The sequence below is a fragment of the Equus quagga genome, chromosome 1, assembly GCF_021613505.1.
Source record: "Equus quagga isolate Etosha38 chromosome 1, UCLA_HA_Equagga_1.0, whole genome shotgun sequence".
Taxonomy (NCBI): domain Eukaryota; kingdom Metazoa; phylum Chordata; class Mammalia; order Perissodactyla; family Equidae; genus Equus; species Equus quagga.
The window spans coordinates 7,112,054-7,127,128 of record NC_060267.1 but is presented as its reverse complement, the minus strand read 5'-3'; the positions used below and the strand labels follow the sequence as shown (position 1 = coordinate 7,127,128).

The 15,075-nt window shown below is 35.9% G+C and overlaps 1 protein-coding gene across 2 annotated transcripts in view; it reads left to right on the top strand.

Annotated features, from left to right (window-relative positions):
* Positions 1–15,075, top strand: part of MON2 (MON2 homolog, regulator of endosome-to-Golgi trafficking) — a 103,966-nt gene that overhangs the window by 22,678 nt on the left and 66,213 nt on the right. For both annotated transcript variants that reach the window (XM_046658089.1, XM_046658080.1), the window contains exons 5-8: positions 1,833–1,962; positions 3,881–3,978; positions 4,952–5,077; positions 9,586–9,780. In XM_046658089.1, the coding sequence (XP_046514045.1) occupies positions 1,833–1,962; positions 3,881–3,978; positions 4,952–5,077; positions 9,586–9,780 (549 nt within the window). The remainder of the gene's footprint in view (positions 1–1,832; positions 1,963–3,880; positions 3,979–4,951; positions 5,078–9,585; positions 9,781–15,075) is intronic.

The following is a 15,075-nucleotide window of genomic DNA, read 5'->3' as shown; positions in this document are numbered from 1 at the left end:
TCTCCTTTATGTTGAAATTTAAAGAGTAATAGTGGTATCAAAGGCTTAATTGTTTCCTTTAAAACTTTTTAAATATGATAAGGCATAGAATTTAAACTACCATTATGTTTTTCTCCAAGAATGGCTTCTTTTAAAACTGTAAAACTTATAGAAGAATACATAGGAGAAAATCTTTGTGACTTTGGGGTAGGTGGAGATTTCTTAGTTTAGGCACAAAATCCATGAACCATGTAAGAAGCCACAGAATGCGGAAAATATTCACAAATATCTGACAAAGGACTTTTATCTAGAATTTATTAAAAAACTCTTAGAATTCATTCGAAAGACAACTCAATAAAAAATGGACAAATGATTTCAACAGACACGTCACGAAATAAGATATTCAAATGGCTAATGAATTGCAGACAAAGTGGCTTAGCATCATTGGTCATCAGGGAAGAGCAAATTAAAACTATGAAGAGGTATCAATACATGTCCATTAGAATAGCTAAAATTAAAAAAGACTCACCATTTCAATGGTTGTTGAGGACATAGAATAGTTCTGAAATCATACATACTGCTGGCCCGAGCGTGAAATTGTAAAGCCAATTTGGAAAACTAGCAGTTTCTTCAGAGGTTTAACCTCGACCTACCATATGATCCAGCCATTTCACTTGTAGGTATTTATTTACCCAAGGTAAATGAAAATGCATGTCCTCACAGAGACTTGTGTATGAATGTTCGTAGCAGCTCCGAACTGCTGCTGTGAACATCCCAAAACTGGAAACAACCCAGCGTCTATCAGCAGGTAAATGGATAAGCAAAATGTGGTGTACCCATACCATGAATACCACTCAGAAATAAAAAAGTACAAACTACTGATACAAAGAACAACATGGATGAATTTCACAAATATTACAAGTGAAAGAAACCAGACACAAAAGAGTACATACTGAATGATTCTATTTGTAGAAGATGCCAGCTAATCTGTAATGAAAAAAGCATATGGGTGGTTGCTGGGGGGCAAGGGAGGAGGGAAAAATAGACTGCAAAAGAGCACAAGGAAACTTAGTGTGATGGAATGTCTTGTATCTTGATGTGGCAGTGGATTTATGGGTGAATATTACGGTCAGAACTCATCAAATTACATACTTCAAAGGGATACGGTTTATTGTACGTGTATAAATTACGCCTTACTAAAGTTGATTTAGAAAATATTTATTTATATGCTGAGCAGGTTTATATAGTCCTTCTCTTGATGATTAGTGATACAACAAACTTTGAGTACTTATTATTTGCAAAGCAAGTCATTCTGGGGAAATAAAAGCACAAACACATTATTATATACATGTTAAAAGAATCTTATTATGAAAGATGTATTTCACATTACCTTAGCTAATGTTTTTTTTTAAAGATTTTATTTACTTTTTTAATTTTCCCTTGCCCCCAAAGCCCCCCAGTACATAGCTGTATATTTTAGTTGCAGGTCCCTCTAGTTGTGTCATGTCGGATGCCCCCTCAGCATGGCTTGATGAGCGGTGCCAGGTCCTTGCCCAGGATCGGAACCCGCGAAACCCTGGGCCTCCGAGGTGGAGCCTGCGAACTTAACCACTCGGCCGCAGAGCTGGCCCCTACCTTAGCTAATCTTATGTGGCTCTGTATTTACTAAGTTTGAATTATTTCAGAATCCAAGGCTTTTTGTAGTTTTATTGTATAAAAGAGTGGGGCTCCTAGTATCTGTGATTGAAAGAGCCAAACACAAATTATTTAATTTTAGGTTACATCAGATAAAATAAAGATAATAGCCATGTTCTTAAGCCTTATTTCATAGCAAATGAAAATTGTTTTTTTAGGCAATTGTTCTTTGTTTTCGACTACACTTCACAAAAGATAATATTACAAACAATACAGCTGCTGCTACAGTGCGACAAGTTGTTACTGTTGTTTTTGAGAGGATGGTTGCTGAAGATGAACGACACAGAGGTAAAGTGATAAAAGTTGTCTCCTTCTGACACTAGGTAGTTCTTACATCCGTGATTTCTCTTTTACTGATTTCAGCCTTTGCTCTGTGAACTTAGGCTACCTAAAAACTAGACAGCGTTAAAAAATATATTTAACGTTATCATATTGATAATGGCAATTCAAAAAAATAAATCTCCCCAATTTTATTACCCTAAGAAGTCAACTCTTTATTTTCCATGTTTATTTCTAATATATGTACAATTTCATATTGAAGATGATAATTTCACATTTTAAACCAAATTGTATTATATGTATTTTTAGCCAAACATAACATTATATGAATTTTTCATGTTATTATTTCATTTTCATAATTTAAATTTTAATGGTTGCATTATATTGTGTGGCTATTCTATGTTTAATGAACTAGTCTATTGGACACTTCCGCTGTGTTCAATATTTTAGTACTGTTTTGAGTGTCTTCCTACATGTATTTTTTCCATTTGAATTACTTCTTTTAGGGTAGATTCCCAAGGGTGGGCTTCCCTCATGTGAGTTGTTTTCTGTGCCTATTAATATGTGTTAATCAAGAATATTTATATAATTTAAGATTCATATTTTCATCAAATACGTTTATTGTAATTTTTAAACATCTTTTTCTTTATGATTTAAAAGATTTCCCCAAAACTTAGAAACATGTCCTTTCAGAGAGCAGATATTGTATATAAGTTTTATAATTTGCTAACTTTTAACTATAGAAATTACTTTTTTTTATTTATGCTTATTGAATGAAAAGTAAATTTTGCCCCATGATTAGTTGAAAAGATTATAACATGTTACCATTACAAACAGCCTGTCTTATGTAGTCAAGAAAGAAAAGATTAAACTACTTTTCCCCTTAGGTAGTTTTTCTTTTCCTAAACTCTTAATATGGTACCATCTTTCATTTTATTTGATGTTCTCTTGGTAATATTGGTAAAAAATGGCAATACTAGTAAGTAATGGTAATGTTGCCGCTCTAATAATTACTTCACTTTTCCTGAAATTAACCATTGGTCATATTTTTCATGTTCAGTTTCAGGGATTCTTAATCTGTTGGTTTATTAGAATATTTTCACTGACTTTGGTTTATTGATTTTTCTATATTTTTCCTAGTGGAAATGCAGGTGGAATTCTAGCAGTCTGAAATATTAAGGAATTAAACTTAATAGTATAAAACAGGGCAGTTATCTGGTTGGACTGTCTTATATATTCATAACCTCAACGTAATTCCTGGATTGGTAATTTTAGCTGTGTGTCTCTAAAGACTAATATTTGATTAAATACTTTCTAGTAAGGTGGAAAATACTTGGAATCTCTTTCTTTTCAAGTAGTCTTTGTCAACATTTATTCAAAGCAGCCTGTCATAATTTACAGAGAATATCTTTGTTGATATCTTTGTTGAGAATGATATGTATTCAGAGAAATGCTGAGTTGAGAAGCACCATTCTAGCTAACTCTTAGCTAGTCAATACCTATCATTGACATAGTAGTTGTGGTAGATCAAGCAGTTAATTCTGTTGAAGATGGTGAGATGATATAGGAATTAACCATATGATAAACTCACATATTTGGTATTTAAAGGCGCATTCAAAGATCATGTGAGTTTCAAACCCATGAAATAAAGGGGCTGGACAATGGGAGGCTGGAAAAATCAAATGTATGGGCAAAGATACTAAGCTTGTTAAAATGAATATACAATAGTAAAGAGTGATTTTTATGGCATTTTGTATAAAAAAAGATTCCCATTATATTCTTTGTTTTGGAGGCGTAGTTCTGAACTTTCAAATAAAGTTTTTAATTCTATAAACGAGTATTTATTTTAAACATGCCTTTTAAATAGTATATATGCTTTATTAATGGTCAGTACGAACTCCTAAAACCCACCTTATTTTGATTGCAGATATTGTAGAACAACCAGTACTGGTCCAAGCAAACAGTAACAGAAGATCTGTCAGCACTCTCAGACCTTGTGCTAAAGATGCATATATGCTTTTCCAGGTATTTCATTTGAGAAAAATAATGTTTATTATGGAATATAGTTTTGTGTAAATTTTTGATTTTGGCATTTTATGTCTGACTTAATTTTTTTATTGTGTCAGTTGTTTAAAATGTGTGAAAAGTAGTATTTTGAAAAAGTTTTAAAATGTTAGGATCTATAACTAATTAACATGATAAAATGTTATGTTTCACTTTAAGGAAATAAAGTTAATTAAACTCAGAAGTAGAAAATAGGTATAATAGGGATGAGTAGTTATACAAAATAAATTCCTTTAACAAAGAAAATTTAAACACTAAACCTCTGGTTTACTTAATATAATCTGATATACAAATATCTGATTTTTGTATTACTTGTCATGAATAAATCTTTTTCTTTTTGCTGAGGAAGATTCACCCTGAGCTAACATCTCTTGTCGGTCTTCCTCTTTTTTTTTGGCTTGAGGAAGATTAGCCCTGAGCTAACATCTGTGCCAGTCTTCCTCTATTTTATATGTGAGGTGCCGCCACAGCATGGCCAACCAGTGGTACAGGTCCACACCTGGGATTCGAACCTGTGAACCAGGGCCACCAAAGCAGAGCACCCCAAATTTAACCACTATGTCACGTGGCTGGCCCCAAATAAATCTTTTAAGTAAAATAAGATTCATCTGCACTAAAAACTTTTATTAATTTTGATTAAAGGTTTATTTTAGATGGTTTCTCATTAAAAGAATGTTAGATTAATCATTTATCTGTGCACTCTATGTATTGTCAATAGTTGTATGAGTCTTTAGTAGTTTACTTAAATAATCAAACATACAATTTGTCAAAATTTGAATTATCAATGGTTAGTTTCTGAGGATTGAAAACAGCCATATAAGAAAAGAGTATTTTAAAAAATTTTATGAACTTTGAGTTTTGAAAAGCACATTTCATTCCAACATGTGACTAGTTTACTTATTTTTTATTTATTGTTTGACTTATATTTTCCCAGGACCTTTGTCAGTTGGTTAATGCTGATGCTCCTTACTGGCTAGTGGGTATGACAGAAATGACTCGAACATTTGGCCTCGAGTTACTTGAGTCAGTCCTGAATGATTTTCCACAAGTCTTTTTACAAGTAAGCCATTTGTAGTATTTTGCAACAAAATTAATCTTTATTTTTTTCACAGCTATTTTTTAAGAAAGCAACACACATTTTTTTCCATATGAAAAGATACAAAGAATTACAGCCTGAGACTTTAGGCATATAACAGTTAAACATTATCTTGCATTTTTGTAGTATCCCAGCGTTCTGCAAGTTGAACATTAAAGGGAATCCCTAGAGACTTGCTGCAGGCATTTTCCAGTCTGTGGGTGCATGAGGGAAATACGGTGTGTGAGCTTTTTGTAATATTTAAAAGCTTAAAGAAATAGTTAATAATTTTTACTTGTTTATATGTAGCTGTGTGCTTTTGGATAATTTAATTGGAAAAAAGAAGTAGTAAATGCCTAATAAATTTAACATGTAATACAAAATTTTTCAAAACAGAAAGTTAATAGGGAAAAAAGTAAGAAAGAATTTAAGGTTTTCATTTTGCTATAAGCAGCAAAAGTCCAAAATTGATTCAGTGATTTACATAGGTTCTTTAGTTATTAGCAGATCTTGAACTAGTATTTAGATCTGTTAACTACTAACCTAATCTAGCTCCTTCACCTACCAAGCTGCCTCCCTAAGTCGTCTTTTCTATCCTTCCTCTTGCCTACAAAATGTGTGAATCAAGTGCCACGTTAGAGCAAGATCCTTGAGCCTAGGAGTTGAGACTGAAATTATTTTTATATGCTTCATAAGTTTTGGTGTTCATTAGGCAACTGTTAAATGCTTTTGGTGATAATAAACAATATTAACCTTTCTTGATGATTCCCTTCCTTGTACTTTAATAGGATAAGAAGTATTTAAATATAACTTGTCTAATGGTCTTGTATAAAATGATAGTCATAGTAGCTACCACTTTTTGACTGCCTACTACGTGCTATGATTGTGCCAAATTCCTTGCATTTCACATTCTCTTTAGTCTTCACAAATGCCTGAGAAGTACCACTGATTCCTACTGTACACAGGAGGAAGCTAAGACTTTCAGAGTGTTAGGCAATTTGTCCAAGGTTTCATGGTTTGTAAATGGCACAGTTGGGATGTGAACCCATGTTGATCCAGATTTCAAATTATTTTCTCTCCTTATCTACTCCTTTTCATTCACACCCACACCCCAACCATCACCTTCAGAATATATCCAGGATCTGTTCACTTCGTACCACTTGTACCACAGTGATCCTAATCCAGGGCACCATCACCTGTTCCCTGAGTTACTGCATTCCCTTCCTACTGGTCTCCTTGCATCTATACCCGCCATATCCTCTTACAGTTGCTTGTCACACCACATTCAGAGTGGCCTTTTAAAGCAAGTCAGACCTTTTCAGTCTTTTGTAAAAGTGCTTCACTAGATGTCCTCTTTGTCCAGAGTCAAAGATGAAGTCCTCGTTATGATCTTTGGCACATTTCATGATCTGGTCCCCAGTACTCCCTTATCTTGTCTCTTTTCACTCTTCCCCTTGCTCTCAGTCTTTAGTCATGCTGTCCTTCTTTGCTGTTCTTTAAATGACCCCTGCTTCTGGCCTTTGTGCTTACTGTCTCCTGGGCCTAGAATGCTTTTCTCCCCTATAGCTCTCTCTCTTACTCCTTTGAGGTCTTTGCTCCATGATCACCTTATCAGACAACCTTCCCCAACCACTTTGTTTAAAAGGGCAGCTTCTTCACGCCAGCACCCTTACCTCTCCTGCCCCTCTTTGTCTTTCTAGTGCTTATTATCTCCTGACACACAGAAAAGTAAGCTCTATGAGGCGGGAACTTTGTTCACTTGTGCAGGTGCCTGCTGCATGTAGTGCCTGCCATGTGGCAGGGGTTCGATAAGTAATGAATGAATGAACTGGTAAATCATTTTGAATTAGAAATTTCTATAGTTTGGATTGCGTTTTCTGATTTTGTAGGAAAAGATTTGAAAAATGTTTTCCAGATTTATTGAACCCACAAAATTTCTACTCTACTTTATTTTTCCTGCTGTAATACAGAGGGAAAAAAATAATTATTCTGTGTAAGATCTTAGAATTCACTCTTACAACATTTCTTTGGGAGATAAATATTTGTTTTCTTTTACTCATTATTCACTCAGTCAAGCACAATTTACCCATCACTTAACAGTGTGCTGATCTTTGTGTTCAGTGCCAAGGATACAGAAGTTAAATTAGACTGATAAAATTCCTGCCCTTATGGCACTTAGACGTCTAATGGGAAGAGAAATATTAACTGAATAATAAGATGTGATGAGTGCTGGGAAGGAAAAATATAAAAAATGGCTATGGAAATGAATAACATAGGTTCCAAACCTGGTGGAGAGTTGGTGATGAATCAAGGGTATGAAGCTTCTACCTGAAGGAGGAAGCGTAGGTAATTGAGAGAATAGATAGAATAGTAAAAGACTACTCTAGAGCAGTGACTGTGAGAAAGGTTCTGTTTTCTCATCTAGAAAATAAACTCTATGATATAGGGCAGGCACAAAATTGTGCCTGACCCTGAATCTCTTTCTCTAGCACAGTGTCTGGTACATATTAAGCGGTCAGTGAGTAACTGCTGAATAAATTAAAGAAATGTTGCAGTAAGTGAGGGAAAAGGCATTCTTTTTGCCTTCTTCAAAATAAAATCAGCAAGTTATATGACTTATTATACATTATTAATCAAAGATGACTTTGAGCTTTGAGTAGTGAACTACTTGCTAAAATAGAATACTCTATGGGCAGAATTTTTATTATGAAGGATAGATTATTCAGTTTTGAACATACTCATTTTGAGGTATCTGAGTACATGCAAAATGTTAGTTGAATTTATGCATCTTGAGCTCAGAAGTAAGGTTTTAAGCTGAAGTTATAAATTTAAACGTCACTGGCATATAGTTGCTAATTGAAGATATGGGAGTGAATGAGATTACCTATGGGGCTAGCATAGCGTAGGAAGCAGGGCCTGGTACTCTGGAGCTCTGAGGAACCTCAGCAGTAAACAGGTGAGCATGAAAGGTTGAGCATACAAAAGAGACTAAGAACCTGAGGCCAGAAAGACAGGAATGAATGAGAGAGAGTGTGACATAATAAAAGACGAAAGCAAAGAAAGCTTCAGGATGAGCCAAGTACTTCAGAGACTGGTAAGATGACACCTGAAAGGCAGTGTTTGCTTCATCCCCAGAGATGATGCTGAGTGGAACGAGAGGCGTTTCAGGGGAGTTTGGGTGTTTGGTGGTGATTGTGGAGGAAACCTAATTGTAGTCAATTGAGTTGTAAGGGGGGAAAAGTGAACAGATAAATTTTTAAGAGTTGCTGTAATATTAATAAGTTAACCAATGCATAAAATTATTTAGTAAAGTATAAAAATGAACTTAAATGTGCTTTTCATGTTGGCAGTCAAAGAATCTGTCATTATGAGAGTAGAATTTCAAATCACTTAACTTTTAAGATCCCATTATTGAGGGAAAGAATTAAAAAGTGCATTAGAATGCATATAAAAGTCTGGAAGGATGTACGTTCAGAGTTAACAGCGACACCAGCGTATCTCCAGGAGGTGAGATTAGGCAAGGATTTTTTTTTTTAGCTTTTCACTTTTCTGCATTTTCTTTTTTTTCTCTAATGAATCTGATTTTTTAAAAGATACATTTAAAAATTTTTGTGATTCTGAGATGTAAACTGCTCTGTGTATTATTTTTCCGTTTCTGTAAGATTAAAGGATTAGATTAGGTGGTTTTTATGATTTTATGATAAAATTTTATGATTTTATGATTCTTTCTTTGTTCTCAGCCTCAGTGAAATTTGGATGATATATTTGAGGTTAGATAATAAATGTAGTCTGGGCCTTATACTGTCAGTAAAATGAGACTACTTTGGCTAATATAGGGAGAATTAAAAGGTTAAGGAAGGTTTTCTGCATAATATACCATGACTGTAAGTAACAGTTGAAAGTTCCTTGTGAGGTTCCTCAGACTTTAAAATAATGATGCTTAATCATTGTGCTTTTTATCAGCTCACTGTGTTTTGTTCAAGCAATCTAAGTAGAACAAAATAGTGTTAATTTTTAAATCTTCTATGTATGAATGGGATTTTTATCTTTGCAAAATAAAATTAGTGAATTATATAATTATCATATTTTATAAATCAAGTTTTCTCTCCTAAGCTGCCTATTTTAATTGCTTTATCTGTTTAAATTTATCTATTTTCTTTCTTCTCTTCTTTGTGTTTTTAATTGCTAGTGTCCTACTAAAATTAAAATTCCTAGTAATAAGCATCACTTAATTCTAATATTGTTAAATGTTCCTTTTTAATTTAGGTTCTTTTTAAAACTTCTTGAAATATTGATTATCATTTTGATCTTACTCTCTCAAAGAACAATACTAATTTCAGGATTGTGTGAACTGTAAAATAATAAACTGTATAAACTTATAATAAAGCTGAATTATCCATACTGATTAAGTTTTATTTACTAGTGAGACTGTGTTTTATAAGCATTAAGTACAAACTAAGTTAATTCTTGTTTTTTTTTGTCTTCGTAAATAGCACCAGGAGTTTAGTTTCCTCCTCAAAGAAAGGGTATGTCCTCTGGTGATAAAGCTCTTTTCTCCAAATATAAAGTTCAGACAAGGTTCCAGTGCTTCATCTTCTCCAGCACCTGTAGAAAAACCGTATTTTCCTATCTGCATGCGTTTGCTGAGAGTAGTATCGGTTCTGATTAAGCAATTTTACAGTCTTTTGGTAAGTGCTACTTTTCATACATGTTGTGTGTGTAATTGCATGCAGTGCTGATTTTAGAAGATGATCTAGTACAGTGTATTTAGCTTTTTCACTTCTGTTCAGCAGACTTTCGTTTTTGATTACCTATAGGTATTCTCCCAGGTACTCTAAAGGTTCATTCTATCCTTTCGTGAGTCTCTCTTTGTTTAAAGAGTATTTTTAATGTGTGTCCAGGAGAGTCATGGCCTGTTCCCTGAAGGCAGCATAAGATCTGTGGCTTGGGAGTTTAGCTTTTTAGCTAATTAACTCATTTGAGGGATAATTAAAATTACAGTATCTTCAATTTATTCTGCTTTTATTTATACTATCTCATGTATTTTACAGATTAAAGCAAAGAAGTTAAAGATTTGGTAAACTCTAGGATTAGAAATCAATTATGTTGACTTCCAGTTCAATATTATATCTATTTTGCATAAATTAATAGATGCAGAATATGTTGTGATTTTCCCAATCATAATTCTATCAATGTAATGGTTTACTCTTAAACATTCTAATAATATTTTTGAGAGAAAATGGTATATTATGTTTCTTTTTAATTTTGTGTTGTCAAATTCAGCATTGTATAATTGTTTAGCATTTACATCCTTAATTTAATTAACAAAAATAATTGGTTATTGATCACCTGCTGTGAGCAGTCAGTTTGATAAATATTAGAGATAGCCAACAGCCTCACAAACTAATAGTGTAGATAGTTTATACTAAATTCTATGGAGAGCTTTTTAAAATAAAGTTTTTTTCTAGGTTTATGATACACTTGTCACAGATTTTCTTTTCATATTCAAATCCATTTTTGCAAAATAAATTCAGAAATAATCTTTCTAAGCACTTTGGTTATAATTATTTCCAGCCGTACAAGATATATCTGTAATACACATTGATGTATTTAATATATTCCTTAGAAATACCCATAGGACATCAAATTATTTCAGGATGTGTTGCTATTTAGGGATACTGTAAGCTATCAGAGTTTGGTGCCAAAGGTTTGAGTCTTTTGGTATGCCCATAATTGTTGGCTTGGATTTTTTTGTACTACCATAATTAATAATATGTAAATAAACATTAAGGTACATAAGTTTGTGAACTAACTTTAGTTCATAGCTCCGTCTTTCTCTGTAAGGATTAACTTATTTTAAAATTGTAATCAGTGTTTCCTGCAACATATGAGGTATTTGATATAATTTCCAATAATTATATTTAATTGTTAAACCAAGACTTTGTTGTCTTATTATATACAGTTAAAATGGGGAAAATTATGTGAGTCTTTACATTGATTAACTTTTAGGAGTTTTGAAAGGTCAGTTGGCATTTGCTGAAAATAAATGAAAAGTAGCTTAATTTCTCCAAAGATGGAAAGCTTTTACAAGTCAGCTGTTAACATTTTCTGTATTGTATTTATTTATAGTCTGTTCCAATCCTCAAAGAAACTTTAAAAAAAATGTAAACAAGAGTTACATCAAGAAGATGGTGGAATAGGAAGTTCCAGGCCTTCCATCCCCCGTGAAGACACTGACTTAATAACAATATACAGACCAAATTGCCTTTGTGAGAATTCAGAAACTAGTCAAGAGGTTACTGCACCCAGACAAGTGCACGGCCAGGAAGAGGTTCATTAGAGTGGATAGGAAAGCCCGTTGCACTTACCTGCCTTACCTCATCCCACTCCCTGCACGGCATAGCATGTGTGATTGGGAGAAGATGCCCAACTTGTGGCTTTTCTTCATGTGGGAAGGAGGAGTGAAAGATACATCCACCATTCTGACTTTTCAGGGTGCTGCCCAAGGGACTGGTTTCTGTCTTGCGTAACTCTTGGGGCACTGACAGGAAAGGCGGCTGCATACTTGGATGCCTGGGGGCCTGCTGAGAACAAAGGCCTTGCTACACCACCAGAGAGATTGCAGTACCACAGACAGATACTAGGGGGAGCTTCTGAACAGAAACAGGCAGAGCTCTTCAGCGGGGAAATCACACACACAAGCCCAGAGAAGAAACATTGACAGGAAAGGTTTGAAAGGTCCCCAAAATCTGTAGCTAGGCGGATTGGTAAAGATCTTTCCCTGTACAAAACCAGTCCATGAAGACCGAAAGAGTTGGCTGTTTTTTCAAATGCCCAGATTTCAACAAAAAGTAACAAGGCATATGAAGAAATGAAACAGGGAAACATGACCAAGTCAATGGAACAAAATAAATCTCCAGAAACTGACCCTAAAGAAATAGAGATCAATGAGTTACCTGACAAAGAATTAAAAATAACCATCCTAAAGATGTTCAGTGAGCTATAAGAGAACACAGACAACTAAACAAAATCAGGAAAATGGTTTATGAATAAAATGAGGCTGTCAACAAAGAGATAGAAAGTATAAAAAAGAGCCAAACAAATTCTGGAGCTGAAGAGTGCAATAACTGAAATGAAAACTTCACTGGAGGGGATCCAGAACAAACTGGATCAAGCAGAAAAAAGAATCAGTGAACTTGAAGACAAGTCCTTTGAAATTATCAAGTCAGAGGAGCAAAAATAAGAGAATAAAGAGACCCTAAGGGACTTAAGGGATATCATCAAGCAGAGCACTATATGTGTGTCTATGAAAAATGCACAGTTTTACTTTCAAACTCACAATACTTCTGCCAGCAGTTTTTCCCCACACTGACCAAATTCTCTGACTGCTGAATGTCCTACATTTCAATTCAGTTCTGACACTAACCAGAGTTAGTGCAGACCCCATGGGTTAAGGGCACAGTCCCTCAAGACTGCTCCCCATTTCAGATGCCAATCACAAGTAGTGGGTCCCAGGTTACTCACAACTTCTGTCTAACTTGGCTATAAATTGGAGGTTCCCAGGACTCCCTCCTTGGGTATGATAATTGGCTAGAGTGGTTCACAGAACTAAGGAAGACAGTGTACTAGTATTGCTGATTATTACAAGTATATTTTAAAGGATACCAATGAACAAGCAGATGAAGAGATATGTGGGACAAGGTCTGGAATGGTCCGAAGATCAGGAGCTGCTATCCCCAAGGTGCGGTGTGCCACTCTCCTGGCATGTAGATGTGCTCACCAACCTGCAAGCTCTATGAATTCTGTACCTTTGGGATTCCTATGGAGGTTTCATCATGTAGGCATGATAGGTTATTAACTCAGTTTCCAGCCTCTGTCCCTTCTCCAAGGAACAGGGGAGGGGCTGAAAGTACCAAGCTTCTAATCACGGCCTGGTCTTTCTGGGAACCAGCCCCTATCCTGGAGCTCACTGCAACTGCCTCTTTAAAACAAAAGATGCTCCTGTCATCCAGGAACTTCCATTAGGAGCTCTGTGTCAGATGTTCTTATCACTCAGGAAATTACAGAGTTTTTAAGAGATCTGTGTCGGGAACCAGGGTCAAAGATCAAATATTAGAACAAAACTTGCGGGGCTGGCCCGGTGGCGCAGCGGTTAAGTTCGCACATTCTGCTTCTCAGCTGCCTGGGGTTCGCCGGTTTGGATCCTGGGTGCGGACATGGCACTGCCTGGCATGCCATGCTGGGGTAGGCGTCCTACATATAAAGTAGAGGAAGATGGGCACGCATGTTAGCTCAGGGCCAAGCTTCCTCAGCAAAAAGAGGAGGACTGGCAGTAGTTAGCTCAGGGCTAATCTTCCTCAAAATAAAAAGAAAATTAGAACAAAACTTGCTTCTAGAATCCCTGCTTACAAGGGTTTTAGGAGCTCTGTATTGGGCACTGGAGGCAGAGACCAAAATATATATGTTTCTTACTATTTCACAGTGCACTTTCAGAATCTCAGAGAAGGAGAGAAAAGGGCAGAGAGCCTGTTTGAAGAAGTGGCAGCTACAAATGTCCCAAATTTGAAGAAGGAAATGGGCATGCAAATTCATGAAGCTCAAAGAATAGCAACTAGGATTAATCCGAAGAGACCTACTTCAAGACACATTATAATCAAGATGTCAAAAGTCACAGAGAGAGAATCTTAAAGCTGCAAAAGAAAAGCAACTCGTCAGGTGTAAGGGAACTCTGATAAGATTGTCAGCAGATTTTTCAGCAGAAACCTTGCAAACCAGAAGGGAATGGGATGATGTATTGAAAGCACTGAAAGGAAAAAAACCCTGCCAACCAGGAATACCATATCAGCAAAACTTTCCTTCAAAAGTGAAGGAGGGCTGGCCCAGTGGCATAGTGGTTAAGTTCATGCGCTCTGCGTTGGCAGCCTGGGGTTCCCAGATTCAGATCCTGGGTGCAGATGTACACGCTGCTCATCAAGCCATGCTGTGGCGGTCTCCCACATACAAAATAGATGAAGATTGGCACAGATGTTAGCACAGGGCCAGTCTTCCTCAAGCAGAAAGAGGAAGATTGGCAACAGTTGTTCACTCAGGGCCAACTTCCTCACCAAAAACAAGATAACTAGATAAACAAGAACTGGAAAAGTTTATTTCCTGTGACTTGGCCAAAATATACCAGTTGCCTACTTATTCCCTAAATATTTTCAGAGTTGTTTTAGGAGGGCTTCTGCCTGTTTTCTCTCTAAAATGCTGGTTTATCTACATTAAATTAAGATAAGGCTATACGAAGAGAAGGCATTCCTCCTTTTTCTTTTCACATCCACTAGTTAGTCATGGAGAACCAAGTCTTTCTTCTCTTCTCCACAATAATGCAGCATGCTTGCATCTTCATCGTCATAAAGGCAGAATTCACATTTTGTTTGTGACCCCAAACCAAGAATTACCAGCTTAACTTTTATTTTTGTAAAACTTGATGCTGAATTGTGTCTCCTCAAAATTCATACGTTGAAGCGTCAACCCCCAGGACGATGGTATTTGGAGATGGGACCTCTGGGAGGTAATTAGGTTTAGATGAGGTCATGAGACTAGGGCCCTCATGATGGAATTAGTGACCTTGAAAGAAGAGACATGGAGAGCTTAGTCTCTCTGCCCTGTGAGAACACGGTGATAAGGCAGCTGTCTGTAAGGCAGGAAAAGAGCTCTCACTAGAACCCAGCCGTGTTGGTGCCCTGATCTTGGGCTTCCAGCCTCCAGAATTGTGAGGAATAAATTTGTTATTTAAGCCACCCAGTCTATGGCATTTTGTTATGGCAGCCCGAGCAGACAGACTCAGTTTCCATCCACCACTTCCAGTATCTAGCACTTTATTCAGTGACTTTTTCAGAGATACAGATAGCTTATTCCTCAGTAATTTCGGTTCTGGGTAAAAGTGCTGTTACTGAGTGCATGCATTCTGGACACCGCACAAAGTGCTGTTACTGAGTGCA